General features: G+C 38.4%; 2 protein-coding genes across 3 annotated transcripts in view; both read right to left on the reverse strand.

The window, feature by feature from the left end:
* Positions 1–10018, reverse strand: part of med12 (mediator complex subunit 12) — a 37546-nt gene extending 27528 nt beyond the window's left edge. For both annotated transcript variants that reach the window (XM_057348861.1, XM_057348860.1), the window contains exons 1-10: positions 9837–10018; positions 8926–9030; positions 8657–8848; positions 8333–8492; positions 8004–8179; positions 5423–5533; positions 4884–5156; positions 4641–4787; positions 4465–4564; positions 4240–4376 (exon numbers count right to left, since the gene is read on the reverse strand). In XM_057348861.1, coding sequence (XP_057204844.1) covers positions 4240–4376; positions 4465–4564; positions 4641–4787; positions 4884–5156; positions 5423–5533; positions 8004–8179; positions 8333–8492; positions 8657–8848; positions 8926–9030; positions 9837–9938 — 1503 coding nt within the window. In that variant the 5' untranslated portion in view covers positions 9939–10018. The remainder of the gene's footprint in view (positions 1–4239; positions 4377–4464; positions 4565–4640; positions 4788–4883; positions 5157–5422; positions 5534–8003; positions 8180–8332; positions 8493–8656; positions 8849–8925; positions 9031–9836) is intronic.
* A 411-nt stretch (positions 10019–10429) lies between these two features.
* The window catches only part of wu:fb13g09 (ATP-binding cassette sub-family C member 5), a 38168-nt gene continuing 29324 nt past the window's right edge, over positions 10430–19273 (reverse strand). The window contains 7 exon segments of the mRNA XM_057348862.1: positions 10430–11604; positions 11753–11917; positions 12389–12502; positions 12622–12700; positions 14005–14164; positions 14261–14453; positions 14795–14884. Coding sequence (XP_057204845.1) covers positions 11515–11604; positions 11753–11917; positions 12389–12502; positions 12622–12700; positions 14005–14164; positions 14261–14453; positions 14795–14884 — 891 coding nt within the window. The 3' untranslated portion in view covers positions 10430–11514.

Here is a 19273-nt window from a genome sequence, read left to right on the forward strand (position 1 = left end):
CATCACTTTAAAAAAAACTTTAAAGGGATCATATGGCGTGAACATGTGTTTTTCTGTGTCTTTGGTGTGTTATAAGTTGCCCATGCATGTATTAGACACGTAAAATTGCTAAAATTAAAGTGCCGGGACAAGAGATGCATTCTATCTAAAAGCAAATGCTCAACCAGACCTGCCTGAAACGCCTCGTGTAACCACACCCCCACAAATCTACGTCAGTTCGTGGTATGAGTTGACTAAGACCGCCCAAATGTATACTTAAGTCAGTACTGTCAGGTACCGTTTAATGATGTTCCAAATATGGTAAGAGGCGTTACATTTCCGTCACACGCTTGCAGTATTCGTCTAATCACTACGCACTGGTTAACTGGCCAATCATAGCACACCTCGCTTTTCAGAGCGATGAGCTTTGTAATAAATCCGTGCGTTTCAGAGAGGCGGGGCAAAGACGAGATACAAACAAGCACGGTATGTATAAAATACAGCGTTTTTGAACTTTAAATCGTGAACGCACATTGCATTACATCTGAAACAAACCATAATATTCATTTTAAATCATATACCACAATACGATCGTTTCAAATGCAGAATCAAAAATGTATGAGAATTAATTGTCAAAGCCTTAAAACAGACAACTAATCGTCACTAAAATGATTTATTAGACAATTAATCGTCAGCCAAATTGCATAATCGTGACAGCCCTGATTACAACCTATAATGCACTCACATCATATCAGGACACGTTACGGTAATGAGAATTCCAGCAGAAAAAGCAACAAAATACATCATTGATTCCAGTTAAAATTATGCTTTGTTGTAGCACAGTGTACCGGTGCTACGGTAGCATAGCAATGCAGTAGCTTCAAAATACCCGCAATGCCGCTCTGTTTTTTTAAACGGTAGTATCGTAAGTAATGTTGCATATGCGCATTACCGTTCATTTAAACACTTACATCTGCCTTTCTGCTTTGTTTCTCTCCTAAATGAATCCGTGTTTTGAAAGACTAGGACGAGATAATGATTCAGTGAGTCATTTATCAAGACGCTTCATTCTTGAATAAATCAGTCGTATTGAACGAATAGGTTGAATGATTCACTGGCTCAGTAAAAAATTGCTGCCACCTACTGGCCGTTTTAGTTTCACATTTAAAGAGGATGTGCAACGGTGTTTCATGCATTCTGACTTCTTCTGTCTTCTCATGCTTGACATGGTCAAGTTGGCATATGACGTAGTATTTCTGTGCTCGATACACTCCCCCAGCATTCGTATAGGTTTTTTTCTAACATGAAAATACGTTTCGTAACAACTTTTCTTAGTCCCTAATTGGACAATTCTCCCGGAAAAGGGGGAGCACTGCGTTCTCGAAGTTCAGCTGTGTTTGTTTGTTCACTGCATTACGATTAGGAATGTTACATAAAACGGTGGATTTGGAGATCATTTGAAGCTGATAGATGGAGCGGTCCCAGCGCTAAAAGATGCCGGACATAAGTGAAACCGAGTCATATGTCTGTGTTTTGTTGGCAATGGGTGCGCACGTGCTTATGCTACAGTATTTGCTACAATTTATCCATTTACTATAGTTAATACTATAAAATATTGAAGTGTACAGTTGAAATAGTATAGTTAACTATAGTAAATAAAAAAATGTTTCATTTAGATGTGTATATTGGGGAAATTTGTTTTATTTTGTAGATTTCAATACTGAACATGACACAGCATTGTGATACTACTTGGTATCGTGATACTTCCACTGGTACAGTATATATAGTATAGTACGATATGTTGATGGTACTGTGCAGGGCTCTAGACTAACTTTTTGCACTGGTGCGCCTAATTTTTTTTCTTAGGTGCACTAGCACAAAAGTTAGGTGCACCCAAATTTTCGACCGCATCGCATTTAACACCGCAGTTTTACAAGTTCACTTTTTTTTTAAATCGCTGTCCATATAGGCAATATTGACTTGTAAATGATTAACTAACAATCTGGTCAACATAAAGTTCTTTATTTGAAGCACAATTCTACAAGAAAGCAGGGCTCTAGACTAAAGCCCATTGCACATTGAGTCCGAAATTTGCGTCCGTAATTTCCGCACGTTAAAAAATAAATACGACCTCACGTTGTGTCAATCACATTTACACACTGCCTCCGATATTTTCGTCCGTCATAAAAAAAATTCGGACAGGGTTCGAATTTCTGCGTTTTTCGCATCCGTCAAGCATTTTGAGTGGCCTTTTTTTAACAATTCAGAGACACCGTACAAACGAAAGCCAAATACGAAAAAATGCATAAGAAAATTTTGGACTGTATGTGCAAAGACCTTAACACTTGAGAGAGGTGGCACTGGTGCTACCAAGTTATACTTGGTGGCACCAGCCCTTAATTTGATAGCACCAGAGTCGTGGGGTGAGGTAAGAAAAAAGAATCACTAAAACTTCATTAAAATGTGTTTAATATATTAATAAATCAATTAGAAATTAATACAAATCATTGTTTATGATTGAATTATTTTTATTGTATATGTAAACTCTCTTTCAACACTTTACCATATTTAAAGCACATCTTTCTTAAAGCTACTTTCTTCCTTTATTTGTTGTGAACGACTCCTATAAGAGAACACAATCCCTTTAATATCAGTGAGTGTTTTTGGGCCCGTCCGTTGTTGTTTGATGAACATTATAGAGATCTTTATTATGCTGCTGCCCCTTTAAGAGCTCGCGCAATATACTGGAACACGTGTTTTGTTTCCCAACTGTTTGGTCAAGAAACTGAATACCTTTACAAGGTTTCTTGTTAATATGGGAATTTTTAGGTTATTTTGTGTTAATATGTCCGTTTCAGAGTAAGAAGGCGTGAAAGAGAACTCCGTTTAGTATTTTGTGCTCTGACTCTCTGGGCGCGCGCATCTCAAACAACCCGCGAGACCTGAAGGCTTTTAGTGATTATTCATGAAAGCTGCATTGATACACGTTTGGCTTCTATCAATAGCGATTCACAAATAAATAGAATTTAGCGTGATGTATAACGTTTTGTATGCTTTGCAGTATTGTTAGAGATCTTTATACAATAGTTTAGTGCTTAAAGTTTAAACACGTGTTTCCTGCATTAGCTTCACATGCATACAATACTCGCAACACATTTCGTTATCTTTGCTGTTTTGTACCTTAGCGGGGGAAATTCTTGTATTCTGCATATTTATTTAAGTTGCAAGATTGAGCGCTTCACTCGTCTGCTCTTTCGGTCCTTCGCCTCCCGCGAATTACGTCTTTGGGGGCGGGGCACTGATAGATAAGTGAATGGTTTAAGGAGGGGAGACGAAAATGAGTGACTGAATGCGCCGCTTGCGCAATATAACACTTCTGCGCATTAAATTTATAATACGCAAAAATGATATATTGATCAGTTTGACAGTCGCACCGGTGCGACCATTATGAAAAACTTGTCGCACTGGCAGGAAAATTTGTCGCAAAATGAGACCATTTAGTCGCAGTCTAGCGTGTCACACATTGGTTATGATTTTCGGACGGATCAGGCCTTAACTTAACATTATTCACGAAAAAGTTGTCAATCGTTCTTTTCATCTTCTCTCATCATCTGCGGCTACATCCACTCTGTTTATCTGACGGGCCTATAGGCTCCTCACCTCTCTGTCCGACTGCAGCACAGCATTTTCAAACGTACACTCACACATACAGGAATATCTGGACCACGGCCAATCAGAGGGGGGTCCGCCCTTCACTATCTCTGATTGGTTTAGACCACGATATGGGCCTAATGTGTCTATTGTTGAACCACAGGGAGACTTTCGCAGAGACTTTTTTTTCCCTCGAAGGGCTGGTCGCACCAGTGCGACTTCAGATTTTTTTTAGTCCCCTTGAGAAATTAGGTCGCATGTGCAACCAAATTGGTCGCACTCTAGAGCCCTGCTGTGTCAACCCTACTTTAGAGAACACAATTATGTTTATAATAATATTTTTTTGCTATATTTACTGCTACGATGTTTAAATGGTTTCGTGAGAATGACCCAATTACAACTGCAGTTAAAGTTCCAGCTTGTATCTTTAACTGCAACATTCATTATAAACCTTCTAACTATTTTAAAACTCACACAACTTTCCAAACCTGGAAATAATCATTTAAAAAGCCTTCCCTTTACATGAATTTGGAAACATTGCAGCAGCTTATTCTGATATGTCCCAAAAACTATTATCAAACACAAAAACAAATCAAAACAGTTGTGCACCTCATGTCCATCCTTGCTCTGTCCCGACCCAAAGATCCGGTTATACAGAGAGTCCAGTGAATTGCTAAAGTCAGACTTCTCAAAGCTGTGGTTATCCAAAACCTCCAACGTATGCAGAACACGGCTGATGGTAAAACCTGTTGTATGCACACACACCACAGCACAGTTTACACTCCATTACAAGCTATACTAGTTTTGATGATCAAGTCCTTCACATCTGCTCACCAGCTGTTGTTTCCTGACACTTGTCGAATGACCATCTGAACTCCACGGCCTGTCCTCTCTCTTTAATCTGCTCTTCAATCTCTCTCACTTTAGCTCGAACCTGAAACAGATCACATTCCTTTAAACCAGTTCATCAGATGTGCTAGTTGATCATGTAAAAGAGGGTCGGGTTATACCTGCTGGTTGAAGGTGCTATTGACCCCAGGCATAGGCAGGTTAGAGGGAGCGATGGGCAGGAGATCTAACGGGGAACCGGTCTTAATCCGACTGTCCGTCAGAGAGTAATGCCAAACCAGAGCGCTGGGACAACACAACACAATACTCTAGAAAGAGAACACAGCAAAACCAATGTCAGGAAACACATGCCAAGAAACCGATGACTTTTATATTTCTTTTATTTGGATCTAACTCAATATCACCTGCAGCATGCAGCTGAGCCCAAACACCACTGGCCTGTGCAGAGGGCATATGTAAAAATCTGTGAAGGGGGTCTGGGGCTGGTTTCCCCCTGCAGGTTGGGAGGTCGGGGTGGGGGGCAGCGCATTCCCCTGCTGTCCTGAAATGCCGTGGGCTGGGTGCCCGCCTGGACCTGGTCCGAGACTGCCGTCGCTCAGAAGCAAATTGAGCCGGCGTGTGCAGAAATAAGCCAGCCGCCGGGATAAATAGGCTGACTGCACAAACTCCCCCGAGTACTGAATGACAAAGACGGAGATGAAAATCATCAAGCAAGCTCCAGTCAGAAAATGACTAGATAATTCTAGACTCAGAATGAGCGTGCAGACATTTTCTTTTGCATTTCCTGCACACAGTTTAGGGCAAAACATTCCGTACATCTCCAGGCTTTCTTGACTTCACAGATGGGTTATAAGCCGTCAAGGTGGCGAATTTAAAAAGTCATGACTTGACAGCTCTGCTGGGGTGTCAGACGTCATCACAGGGTCATGCTGCATTAACTGACCTGTAACAGGAGCGGCAGAAGCAATCGGAGAAGCTCGTCCTCTCCAGGTCTGATCTTCTCAAAGCACTCCAGCACCCAGGTGAGGAACTCGTGTCTGTCCAGCATCCCATCCTGTACACAAGTTAATTCAGTAAATACTAAATAAGAAAAGACTTGACGGATGCAAAAGCCAAATTGGGAATACTTCAATCATTTTTGGCAGTGAGGACATTCCTTCACAACTGTGAACAATGCAGATTCCACTTAGCATTACAGCTAAAAACATTATACTCATCTTGATTTGCTTGGGACTTTCCATCGACTGTTACACCGGTGTCACAAGAAAATATATTTGTCAATGATGTTCAGCATTTGTAGCGCTTTGGTCTTTATTACTCTTTGTTCGTTTTTTTCTTAAAGGGATAGTTCACCCAAAAATCAACATTCTGTCATCATTTTCTCACCCTCTTGTCATTTCAAACCTGTATGACTTTCTTTCTTTCGCAGAACACAAGATATTTTGTAGAAAGTCAGTAACCGAACAATGCTGGTATCCATTCACTTTTATTGTATAAACACAAAACCAATGCAAGTCAATGGGTGCCGGTTAACAACATTCTTTCAAATATCTCTTTTGAATTCTGCGGAAGAAAGAAAGTCATACAAGTTTGAAATGATGTGAGGGCGAGAAAATGATTCCAGAATGTTCATTTTTGGGTGAACTATCACTATCAATGAAATGCACCACAACAATAAAACAGTACTATGACAAACCTGCTTATATTAAACAGTACTTTTAGAAAACGAATAAGACTTATGATATGGTATATCCGCATTGTAACACATAAATAAAAGACATCTGATATCCCCCTTGTTTTAAAATAAATAGTTTATTATTCATTATTATTTTTAATGAAGACACAACAACAATAACCTAGTACAATGACAAACTTGGTTATATTAAACATAGACTTTATTACAAAACGAATAAGACGGATCACGTTGTACCTGTAACATAGTAAAGCAATAAGTCCCAAGAAGTCATGGTTTACAGTAATTTTATAGACGGTTAAATTGGACTATCGCGCCTGGCCCAAAGTTAACTTCCGGTCTGTGTTTGGATATATTATAACAATTTATTTTATATTTAATTATATTAATATTAATTAAAATGTTTATTGTATTAAATTAAACTACTCAACAGTTATTGATTCTTTGCGGAAGTCTACCAGAAGTTAAGTTTGGGCCACAAAATGTTTGTTTTGTTGTTGATGCCACTGAAACCATTTATAACAGCTAAGGGGCGTTGATAGGTACAGTGTAAACCAACACTTCACAGGGCTAACTGCTTTTATAAAAAGGTTATTCCATATATGTAGCAAGGTTTCATCAAATAAAACAGCAAATAAAATGTGATGCTATTATAAAAAAATAGTACTGTTCCGCCAAACAATGTAGTTGCTCAGAAACAGAACCAAGCAACACAGACGCAGCATCATACAGAGGCGCAGTGATACTTATGTAATGCTGTCAACTGTATATTTATCGGAATTTTACAACGGCTTAGAACACGGCACAAGAATCTAGGCACAACCAATCAGAATCAAGGACCAGAACTAACCGTTTTAATAATAAAGGAACAAATCTTCCGATTTTTTCCTTACTACAAAACAAATGCTTAGTTTGCGATGGTGGTCAAGGAAGATAATCATTGGATAGCCGACCATCACCTATAGAACGTTTTATCGGACGCGCGCGCGTGCCTGACCCCCAGTTAACTTCCGGTTTGTGTTTGGCTAATAATAGAACTATTTGTATGTTATTTAATTTACGTTAATATTAATTTGTACTATTATTTTACTGCATAATAACTGTATTAAATCAACAATTTGTTGAATTTTGTCGTACGTTCATTTTATTAAATAAACTATTTGTTGAATGGGTCTTGTAGTTCGGATGCATTTAAACAAACCGTATGGTACATTGACATCTAGCGGTCGAGTTTGGTATCGCAGTTTAAATTCAAAATATCGGAGAGGCAAGTTTAGCCAAGTAAAGGTTCTTCTTAGCTTTTTTTTACTTATCAGAAATAATCTACAGGCACTCTATTGTTTGTGAATGTGTACCGGAAGTTCAGTTGGGGTCACAAAAGTGCGTATGCGCAGTATGGCGTGTTTAAATTGTTAAGATGAAACCATCTATTCAGGACACAATAAGCTCTGTATATTATCCCCGTAATAAACTATATTTAAAGGAATAGTTCACCTTGAAAATGAAAATTCTCTCATTATTTACTCATTTCAACCTGCATGACTTTCTTCTGCAGAACACAAAAGAAGATATTTTGAAAAATGTCGGTAACAGAACAGCACAGCCCCCCCCCATTCACTTCTACTGTAACCAATGCAAGTGAATGGGGGGCTGTTAACAACATTCTTCAAATGATCTTCTTTTGTGTTCTGCCGAAGAAATAAGGTCATAAAGGTTTGAAATGACAAGAGGGTGAGTAAATAATGATAGATTCCTTTAAATCTAACATTGATTTTGTAGACCCAAGAGACAGCATAGCACATCACGTTTAAATGAAGCAAGGGCAACGCACCTGAAACATGAACATGGCCAGTTTCTCATTGTACTCCCACTGTTTACTGGCTGTTTCCACATCTGCAGGAGGCGCTGGCAGAGGAGATCCACAGCTCTGGTTTGGAGACTGTCTGTAAAACTCTGCCACCTTCTGCAGCTGCTCCCACAGGTATTTGGTAATTATCTGAGTCCATTCTGCAGAACCCAGATAAAACCAGTGAGGCGTTTCAGCGCAATTACACAGCACCACCACAACACACGTCACGTTATCTTCATTCAGGGTTTGAAGAAGCGTTACGTTGTGTTCAAACATGCCAAATTATTCAACACGTGGAGGGACATACTGACCTATGCACGGGTCAATGACATGCCTTTTCTTCACCTTGGTTTCAGTTATGGCAGCGTGATACGCACACGTCATTTTAATCATCCAGGCAGATCGCATCACGGGCACGGAGTACTTCGCGAGGTAGCCGAAAACTTCCTCTTTCTTGCTGAAGATGGGGACCTAGTGCACACGAAAACCAATTAGACTAATGCAAAACCCAAGCTAAATGCTTGGAGCGTGAAACGGAGTGACGCTTAAAGGTTCGTGTGGTATTAAGAACATCTTTTGGATGTCTTCCAAACAACTAGTGATCTATTCGCAGTACACAGACAGCAGTGTGGTACCTTCTTAGCAAGCTGAGTAAGAGGTTTGGTCCCTGCCAAGTCTGTAAACCAATTATTGATGGAACTCTGGGACCTCGCCGTGACGAGCCAGAAGTTATCCTTCTGATTGACCTGCGGCTTCCTCTTCCCCGTGTCTGGAAACGTGTTGCACCGTAACTTCTCAGCGATGATGCTGCTGAAGTTTGAGCTGATCTGAAGGGCAGAAGGAATGGGTTCAACTGAAATGCACAAGCAACGCATGCAAATGTGTTCCGCGGCGGTGATCTTACCTTTGATGGGTTGAAATTAACATTTTTAGCACTGCCATGTTCGTCTCCTGAAACGGCTGGCTGGTTGTTAAATCCCTGCTTGACGTTCAATGCAGTCAACTCATCCTGCTCAACAAGATGGCTTTGTTACTATTAGGCTCATACATGCATATCTATATGTATAACAGCGCAAAACAACTTATATGCAACATTACAACTCACATAATATAATATGAATTTATATTCAGTTCAGCTTCTTGAGGGGTGCTTTATATGCATGGCTCTCCAAACCATTTATGGTCATGATAAATGCATCCTGCACATGACATTACTATACAAAAACGCTGCACGAGCCAATAAGGAGCAGAAACGCTGCCTAGGTAGGAAGATCACTAGGTTTGGAGACGCAGACTTAAAATCAGGACAACATCGACACGCATGCAAATGTCAACAAACATAAACAAACCGATTCCAACACCATAGCGCAAGCACAGTAGTGTGATTGTCTTCCATATACATCTACATCTTTAATAGAATGAAAACACGTGCGTCAAAACGCGCTGGATAACCATAAAGAAGTTGTGTGTTTAATATGGGGCGCTTTAAATTGAACTGCGACCGCTGAAAGTAGCTTGAAATAAAAGCCTGTCGAGAATGATAGATTTCGGCGTCATTTTAAAAGGCGAATTTCTCTATTAAAACGCAGGTTTTCTCTTTGAATCTACCCGCAACACCAAACAAAGGCGAAAAGCAAGACGGCTGCGCCATAAACGCAGTTTTTCTGCTCATCTAACGAGCCGCTCGGCTTTAGTTCATTGTTATTGCCCGTTAGCTGAAGGCAGGCCTGAGCTCCACATCACATTAGAACACGCTCCTTTCACTCCGATTTCAAATGAAATTCGCCCATAGAGAAAGAGAGAATGCTGAATAACCTCTTTTTGTTTTGGGTCTTGTGGATAAACGTCCGGAGGACCGAGTCTGGGCCGTTTGAGAGGCCTGTGTTCGTAGCTTAGAATGCCGAAGGCAGCCATCATCCCCGCGGCATGTCAGCCCGGTGTGTGGCCGATCCTGAGCGCTGCTACTGCGGCTACAGTTCTGCTGCTTCACCGCTGCTTCCGCCTCAACAGGATGATGGGAAAACTCGGGGCAAAATAAAAGTCCCTTAGTAGATGAAATGGAACTTATTTTATATTAAGGATATTGTTCAATGTCAAGAGGTTTTGGTGCGTATTGATTAAACATTTTCATATTGTTGTTGGTTTGTAATTAAATGAATAAATTATATAGTAGCCAAATGCTTTATCGTGATAAAAGTTGTATAACTACTCAGGACACTTCAAGGTAATCCTTCACTATAAAACTATTTCTAAGCAAATGTTATATTTTATACTATACTAATTGTTTTGTTTAACAAACTGTCATTTTACATTTCTTAAGACAGTATAACAGTGGGCATAAATTAGAATAATATTAGAAAAACAGGAAACGGTTATATGCATAAATATACTTTATTTTACGTCATAAAGCATTTTTACAACAGTCATAAAACAAGTAAACAACTGCAAAATCCTAACCAAGGCAACTCTTAATGATTAACTTAATATCTAATTATGAACACTAATTTACTTCATCTTGATTTTTCCAAGATGAATATCTGAACATGTACTGCATTGTGTGGCATACATACAAAAATATATATAGATTCCCAAAAGGCTTATTTACCAAAACATTGCATAATTAAGCTACCTAAACATGTGCAATTTTTTAACTTTAAGCTTTTCAACAAAAACTTAACTTAAAGATTCATAAAAGATTATATGAAACTTGTTAGCTCTTTATAAATCAAAGAGTTAAAAAAACGTATGTGTGTGTTGATTACGTGACATTACACAAAAATACGCACTTTGATTAAAACCAGCAGTGTCTTGATCATGAATTTTTCACGATTCACATTGCACGTTTTGTTCACAAAAACGAATTGCACAATTGTCTTTGACATATTTTGTAGCTCAAATAACAGAAGAGGCACAAAACTTACGCTTGAAAAATACAGCAAATAAACAAACAAACATTTTTCTGTTGACATGTCTGGAATGACTGCATAGCGTTATCTGAATGTGATCTTTGGTTGGATTTTCATTTTTGTCCAGTAAGTGGACTTGAGAACTTCAGATACATATAAGGCAAATCAATAGCTTACCGTATGGTCACTGCATATCTTACATGCAATAACAAATAAAGAAAAACATGAAAAAAAAATACATATCAGTGTGCAAAAATGACTTCTACCAAATTCAGGTAGAAGAAAGTCTTTTAAGAGAAATGCACTCAGAACACTTGTTCGGTACCAATTTCAGGAGCATAAGACACTCCAGTGACGGTCAGGATTTATCTGCCTCAGAGGGAAAATAAAGTGCACATAATGTGAATATTCCCATTGGACGACTCTCCTTCACGATGCCATATCGCCTCAAAATCTCTGTTAACTAGAACATTCTCATGGTACTAAAGAACAACAAACAACTCAGTTTTGCAGTTAGCAGCTTCAATAATCCCTATTCTCAGCAGGTTAGAAGACCGTCTTGTCTCTCTTCATTTCAGTGCATGTTCTTAGGAGTCTCTTCGGGCTGCCGCCATCATGGCACGAAAACGAGAGTTCTCATTGGCCAGCAGGTTTGAAGGGGTATCGAACTCCAAAATCTGTTTTGAAAAACACATCTAGAAGTTATACTTATTCATTTGTTGTTACAGTACAAGCTTTGTTTGACTTTCTCAAGCTGAATGTATGTTCCTGGATTTACATTCTCTTTTGGCCATCAGGAGTGCATTTAGAGCTATGGTTACTGACCTGACCCTGGTCCAGAACCATGATTCTGGAACAGTTTAGCACAGTGTTGAGACGATGGGCAATGATCAGAGTGCTACAGCCACTAAATGCTGTTCGAATAGTGTCCTGTATGAGACGGTCTGTCTCTGTGTCAATGGCAGCTGTTGCTTCGTCTAAGAGCAGGATCTAAAACAAACACACAGCACAAAACAGTGATTGACACACTTTAATATTCTGGTTCCTTTTGTTAGATGAGTCATTTTATAAACTTGAAATTTGTTCTGCCTATACAGTAGCATTTAAGTAAACTCAAGCTAACACACATGGAGTAAATTCCACTGAACTCCATGAAGCAGTCTATCAGTATTTTACTTTTAGCCATGTGGTGGCGATGTTTCACCATATTATACAAAGGCTGAGACTTTGAAGCTGTTTATATAACATTGTTACATTAAACATCCTTTAATGTAAGCGACTTACAGTATATTGCATCCAGGGCATACATTTTATCAGTAAAAATGTTCCCTGGTAAACAAACTCATTACCTTTGCGCTGTTAACGCAATGAGCTACAGAAACCATTAACCGTATCAAAGTTTGATTCTTATATAAACTATAACATCAATCTTGTAGACATATAATGACTATGGACACATACCTTGCTGTGTCTGAGAAGTGCTCTGGCCACACACAGTAGTTGTCTCTCTCCCACAGAGAAGTTCTCTCCATTATCCGTCACCTCAGAATGCAGTGAATTAGGCAGCTGGATCACCTAAACCAAAAATCAAGACAAAGCATCCTCTAAGGCAAAGTAACTGCAAAGTCATTTGCATTTAGAAAGTCATTTCAAGACCTATTGAAATGACGGAGCGGCTCTCTGTGCTCACTCACCGTGTCCTTAATGTGTGATTTCTCTAGTGCCTCCCAGATCTGTGCATCTGTATATTGATCCCAGGGATCCAGATTTGACCTGTTGATGTGACAATGGTTTAAAAGACAGATCTTCTGATTTAAGCTGAATATGAAATCAAAGGGAAAACTTATTTACCTTAGTAGGTATAATTTAAAGACAAGTGTGTATTTACATTTGATGACTGTGCAATGGGGTATATGCACAAGGAGCGATGACGTCCTTCCACTAAAATCATTTCAGGATGCACATAGGATTACGATCAACAACGCGAGTCTAATTATTCAAACACTTCGCCATACGTCGGCAACCAAAAAGGAGAAGCACTTCAGGCTATCCGTTTAAAGGTACATCAACAATTATGGAAAAGTGAGCTTTTGCACGTACTCAAAGGCACTTAACAATGCTCACCCGTAGTGCTGTCGGTTCGTCGAAATGTGAACGTTTTCTTACTATCGTTATCACTTGGTGAAAATCCCCTTAGTGCTGTGAGAGTGGAAGTGACCTAGCTGGCAGCGATTTTAACGGAAGTACGCCATCGTCCCGTGTGCATATACCGTATTACACATAAACTTGACAAGCATTACATCATTTGAAAGCTCAATGACTTTAGATTCATTATTTCTATTATATTTTGTGATAGCAGGCTAAATCAATGTTTTTTTTATTTGTGTCAGGAGTGAACATTAAAGCAGGGACATTTTTTTTAATATTCTGCGCAAATATTTGTTGGTCCTTGTACAGTTACGTATTTGGCAGACACTGTTATTTAAAATGACTGAGTGCATTTAAGATATACAATTTATACATTAATCTTATCAGTATGTGTTTTCCCTATAGATTGAATTGAATTTTTTTTTTAAATCTTAAACTGAACTGAACTGAACACAACACAACACAAGAAAACTAAATAAAATTACATTAATTATAGTTTTCTATAATTGTAGTTAGGCTTTTTATTATTACTTTTATTATATTCTTTGTGTTGCAAACACAATGCTCTACCAACTGGGCTACAAGAACACGTTTTTTATTATATTCAACAAATTGTATAAATGAAATGTATTGTATTGTATTGTAGTTTAGTTTAGTTCATCTTTTATTATTATTTTAATACCTTGCTCCACCTCTTAAAATTTTAAATAACTTTCCTTTGCAGCCAACATCACCAATCACTCTTTTTTCAACTCCATCTTTTCATAATCCAATCAATTTATAACAGACAAGTTTAATATCCCGTTTCACTTGAAAAACGGCACATCAGATTTCCAAAATACAATAAGTTGTGAACAGCATATGATCTTGCCTATGAAACCTTCAGTGCACGCTGTGGGGTGAGCTGGTGAATGTGATGTGGACCGTACCTGACAGTACCAATGAACAGAACTGGCTCTTGGGGGATGACTGACAGCTTGCTTCTCAAATCCTCCAGACCAATGTGAGCGATGTTGACACCATCAATGACGATTGATCCCCCGCTAAGCTCCACTAGTCTGAAGAGTGCGACACCCAGTGAAGATTTCCCTGAAGAAACAGCCATCCTGTGTCACAATCTATTTCATCCACCAATAACACGACTCGGCTGAAACAAACACGGCTAAAAGCATCTGAGAGACGTACCTGACCCTGTTCTGCCAACTATTCCCACCGTCTCCTCTGGTTGGATGCAAAAGGAGAGATTCTTCAAAACCAGAGGAAGATCGTCCCGATACCGCATTTCCACATTCTGGAAGGTCAATCGTCCTTCCTGCAGCCAACGGGACGTAGAGGAGGGCAGCCCGGCAACTTGGCGTGGACCTTCGCTTTCTAGGTTCTGAATAAACAAATATTTTCACAGATGATGTTTCTGTTAGTAAGCCCATTACAGGCTTCATTAATCTCTCTCAGAAGATCTCTGCCGCTTGGCAGCAGCTAAGAGGTCGGAGCATCAGGAAGCAAACTGTGTCATACACTCTGATGTTCTTTCTGCCAATAAATGTTCCGTCTAAAACCCGCCGAGCGGGATGTAACAGCGCGCAGACCGCTGGGCTCACTGGCCTGTGCAAAGTGAAGAGCTGATGTCCTTTGTGTGCTGTGTCAATTGAATAATAAATGGTCTGTCCCTTTCTATTTGCAGCTGACATCTAAAGCACGTGTGTCAACAGATGCTTCTACCTTTATGTAATGATTGATCCGCTCCACTGATGTAAAACGAGCTTCGATTTCAGACAGGAGCCTGACGGTGAACTGAAACAGGCCGGTCAACTAGATATGACAGGGGAGAGAAACAGACACTTTAGTGGCGGTTGCACAGACAAGCATCGCTGTCGTTCATTCTTAGGGGGTTGCTTAAAAAAATGATGCGTACTGCACCGTTTGTGCTAAAGACAGGAAGAGACAGAACAGTCACTGTTTTTACCAGGTGGGTGTTACAATGATAAATATGTAAAAAAAATAAAAAATAAACAAACAAACACACTTTTATTGTGGGAGGGACTGGAGCCACCAGGAAATGAAAATTCTATCATAATTTACAACACCTAAAAATCATTTTATAGAAAAAGAAATTTGCGTATTCAGCAAAATTGAAAAGTAAAAAAACAGATTACGACCAATTGTTTGTTTACATTAAAATTTCACTTAATAAGCTGTTTTCGCATCATTTTGTTTTATAAGATATTTATCAACCCTTTATAGTCTAGAGCAGGGGTTTCCAAGGGGGGGGTTGAATGAGGATGGGGAAAAACCCACAAGGGGGTCCCAGCTTACTTCCAAGTGCGCCTCAAGGTGACTCATATTTTGAAACAAGACAAAATGAGCATTAAAATACATTTTTAAAAATATTGAATGAATAAACGTTTTTTCCAGTTAATGTCAAGCTATAAAATATTGGGTAGAAATGTTGAGTTTTGTGAGTGGGGGGCCATTAAATATTGTTGAATACAATGGGGGGCTTTTGGAGTCAAAAAGCTTGAGAACCTCTGCTCTAGACTCATTTGGATTTCTTTAACGATGGATAGCATATTAGCATATTGCTAAACATAAATAACACTGGTCCAAAAGCACTTCCTGTTTCAGTCTTTTTTCAAAGATGTTCGTTTAACATTGTGAGTGAGTTCTAAATGTTCTGTTGGTTAAATGTTGATGTAATGCTTGTATAGTGCTAAAAAACTAAAACTGAAGTGCTTCAGGAGCAGTGTTGTTTACATCTAGCAAAATGGTCTATAGACCACTGTGGAAGACGTAAACAATGCTGGTCCACAAGAACGTCCCGATTCGGTTTTTTAACACAGCAAAACAACATACAACCACAACCGAACAGTTATATCCAAATCAAAATGTAAAACAAATATCCTCAAGACTGAATATATGTGTGATTAAAAACATAATTAAACAGGAAGTGGACATCTTATGAAAATGGTAACATAACATAGAAAATGATTTGTTTGTATTCAGCTGAAGAAAAGAATTCTCTTACATTTGGGATGGAGGGTAAGTATACAGATAAGTGATAAATGAGACAATCTTAATTTCCTGGTGAACTACACATTTAAAACCACTAAGAAACCTCTTGACAACTTGATAGAAATGTGCTTGGACCCCCAACCAGAGATGGCAAAAGTACACACATCCTTTACTTAAGTAGAGGTACAGATACTCATGTTTAAAAGTACTCAAGTAAAAGTTGAAGTACTGACTAAACTTGTTTACTCAAGTAAAAGTAAGACGTATGGGCTCTAAAATATACTTAAGTAAAAAGTAGCCAATACTACTACCTGTTTTAGAGTCACGCTCGTAACTGGACCTCACAACTGAACTACCATTATGTAGAACACAAGCATAAAAAAGACTATCTCAAAATATATTCGCCATCACCTAGGCCACATCCTAGACCCCTTGTCCTTTGGGAAAAAACACAAAATTATAATACAATTATGATGTAAGATAAGAGCGTAAAGGACAAGTGTATTGATAACAATTGTGACAGAATTCCCTTTGTCTCAAGTTCTCAACCATAATTTTAGCTATTCTTTGTGTTGCCTTCAGCCTTGGTCCGTGGCAGCTTCATAGACTACTAGCCTATGTCTGCGATGCGTAATAGCCAGGAAATGACTGATTGGTACTGTGATTGTCAGAACATTTTATAACAGAATTTCACTGCTTTCAATTTTAGATTAACTTTAAATTTTAAGCACAGACCAGACATGGACATATCATTATACAAAGGTTGTAGACACTTGGGAGATCTTGTCAAAAAGAGAAAACTAAGAAATAAAGAGATAATTAATTAGGCAAGTCAATTTACTTGGAATTACATTACATTACAGTTTTTCTCGATTGCATAAACACATTTCTTGAAATTATGCCTCGTATTCTCAAAACAGTAAACACAAATCCATAACATCTCACCCAATTCCCCAAACATCCTATTTTCGGGTCAAAATGAAGCTCTCTTCTCAAAACCATTCAAACTGGCTGAAAAAACAAACTTTTCCTGCAGACATGACACACCAGCCCTCAAAATCACCCACACTACAACATAGTCTTAGACACTGGTGAGATCAATTCAAAACACTGTTACTAATACCTCTTATTGGGATTCAAGAATAATTTGACAGTTTAGTGTTTATTAGAATATACAACATAAAAGAGTGCACATAGAGCAAAGTGCAAGAATGAGCTTTAGGAAAAAAGGAAGAACAATATAAACTGGTCATGCCAGGCATTCAGGTGACTTGCAGAGAAGATAAAGGAAACAATACAGTGAAGCGTTTTGTCAATAGGAGGCAATGTAAAAAAATATGGCATCCTCTGCACCTTTGGCCCAATTTCGTAAAAGTATTCCTTATTTTCTGCAAAAATACAGGACAGGTAAAAAAGGGTATACACGTGCTACAGTTTACTGGATACAGAATAGTGAAATTTCTCTCATACATAGAGTGTACTGTAATTATACTGTATGTTTCCTGTAAGTAGTACAAAGCCCAGTAGATGATTCTAGGATGAGCTCCTATTGATATTATCCTGAGATTCTGATTGGTGTGTCATCAGTTTTGCCACTGAATGTTTACTGATGGATAAATGTGTGCTATTGGAGTTTACATCTTGACACTTCAGTTCATTATATTGTGTGTTTGTGTTTTCTGAATGAGAACATGGTTAAACCTTTGCAAAATGAGGCTGTTTTGCGTGGGGTTTGCACAAGTTAGTGTATTGTTCTGAGAATGTGTTTATAGTTGTCAGAAAATGGTGAATTGTTTCATGAATTGTGTGTTAGCAATCGAGAAAAACTGTAAATGTATTTATTCCTAACCCTATCCCTAATAAAACGCTGAAAACAGCTACTGTATGTTAATGTTTCTTGTCTAGTCACACTGATGTACGAATTACATGAATCACGTTTATGATATTTTTACATTCAACACAGCGTTTTGTAGTTTTCATCATTGGATAATACTGTCAGTAGTATTATCATCTATCAGTTTTAAAATATTAAATGTTTAGCCTCTTACATTGTACGTTACACTCGTTCAACATTAAAACGGAAACATCTTGATGTCAGTACAGGTGGACGATTTTCAGCACAAAGGCTCACTAAAACCTACTCACTCCAACAAAAACCAGCCCAAAATTTTAACTTTCAAAATAATGTAATAGTATTTTATTGCAATGTCAATCAACATTGATAAGGATCATTTTTTATTTCCTTATAATTATGACAAGATGAAAAAATACAATAAAAACCAGGAAAATAGATCAAACAGATCAAACAAGGCAAATGCATTAAGAAAATTAGAAAATAAGACTAATAGGATATGTCCAGAAACCACTTCAAAGCGGCAATCAGGAAATTAGCGCATTTTTGTGCAAAAGTGCCCACTATAATTAGTTCATCGGAAAGCAACGCGATGAGCAGGTATTTTTCACTCGTTCATGAACTTAACGCACACACCACGATAGCAAAAAATATGCAATTCATACATACTAATGAACAACAGCAACAATAGTGCGCTTAACTTAACAAGCTGCCTTAACTTCTGACAGAACTACAGTACATCTTTCGTGAAGTATTGTAGAACATGCGAAATTTAGCAAAACTGTTTTAAATCCAGTAGCTGTCAAGGACGAGTATGCCAGACTAAAGTCTGTAAAGTTGAAAAGATTTGCTGATGCTGGACAGAAGTAGTATAATCCCATTTTCAGTTTGACTTTATTAAATCGTTTAACTGTGCTCTGATTTCAATTACAGTTATATTTACAAAGAATCTTCGAGTCGTCTCTCACCACATGTGTAATTCACATTGTGAGATTTGAGTCATCCTCCCACTTACTACTGTGCAATTTATATTTAGGCTACTTTGGCATTGCGGCCGCTTCAATAGCTAAATTACATATTTTAAATCTGGTCCTTTCGCGCTAAAAAACCCTACCATTCACGAGTCACCACATGACGCAGAATATCACGCTCGAGATCTGAGAACGGTTACTCCGTCTTCTTTGATTTGATTGGTCACCGCTTTGCTCTGTAAACAGTAACTCCCGCCTTCTTACATTTGATTATACATAGTGGCCACCTCACACAGCGCTTCGGCTTTTAGGCAGACCTATCATTAGGTTGAAAAAGTCACGCAATGACAAGAAATAATATTGATT

This window comes from Triplophysa rosa, linkage group LG13 (genome assembly GCF_024868665.1).
Source record: "Triplophysa rosa linkage group LG13, Trosa_1v2, whole genome shotgun sequence".
Lineage (NCBI taxonomy): Eukaryota > Metazoa > Chordata > Actinopteri > Cypriniformes > Nemacheilidae > Triplophysa > Triplophysa rosa.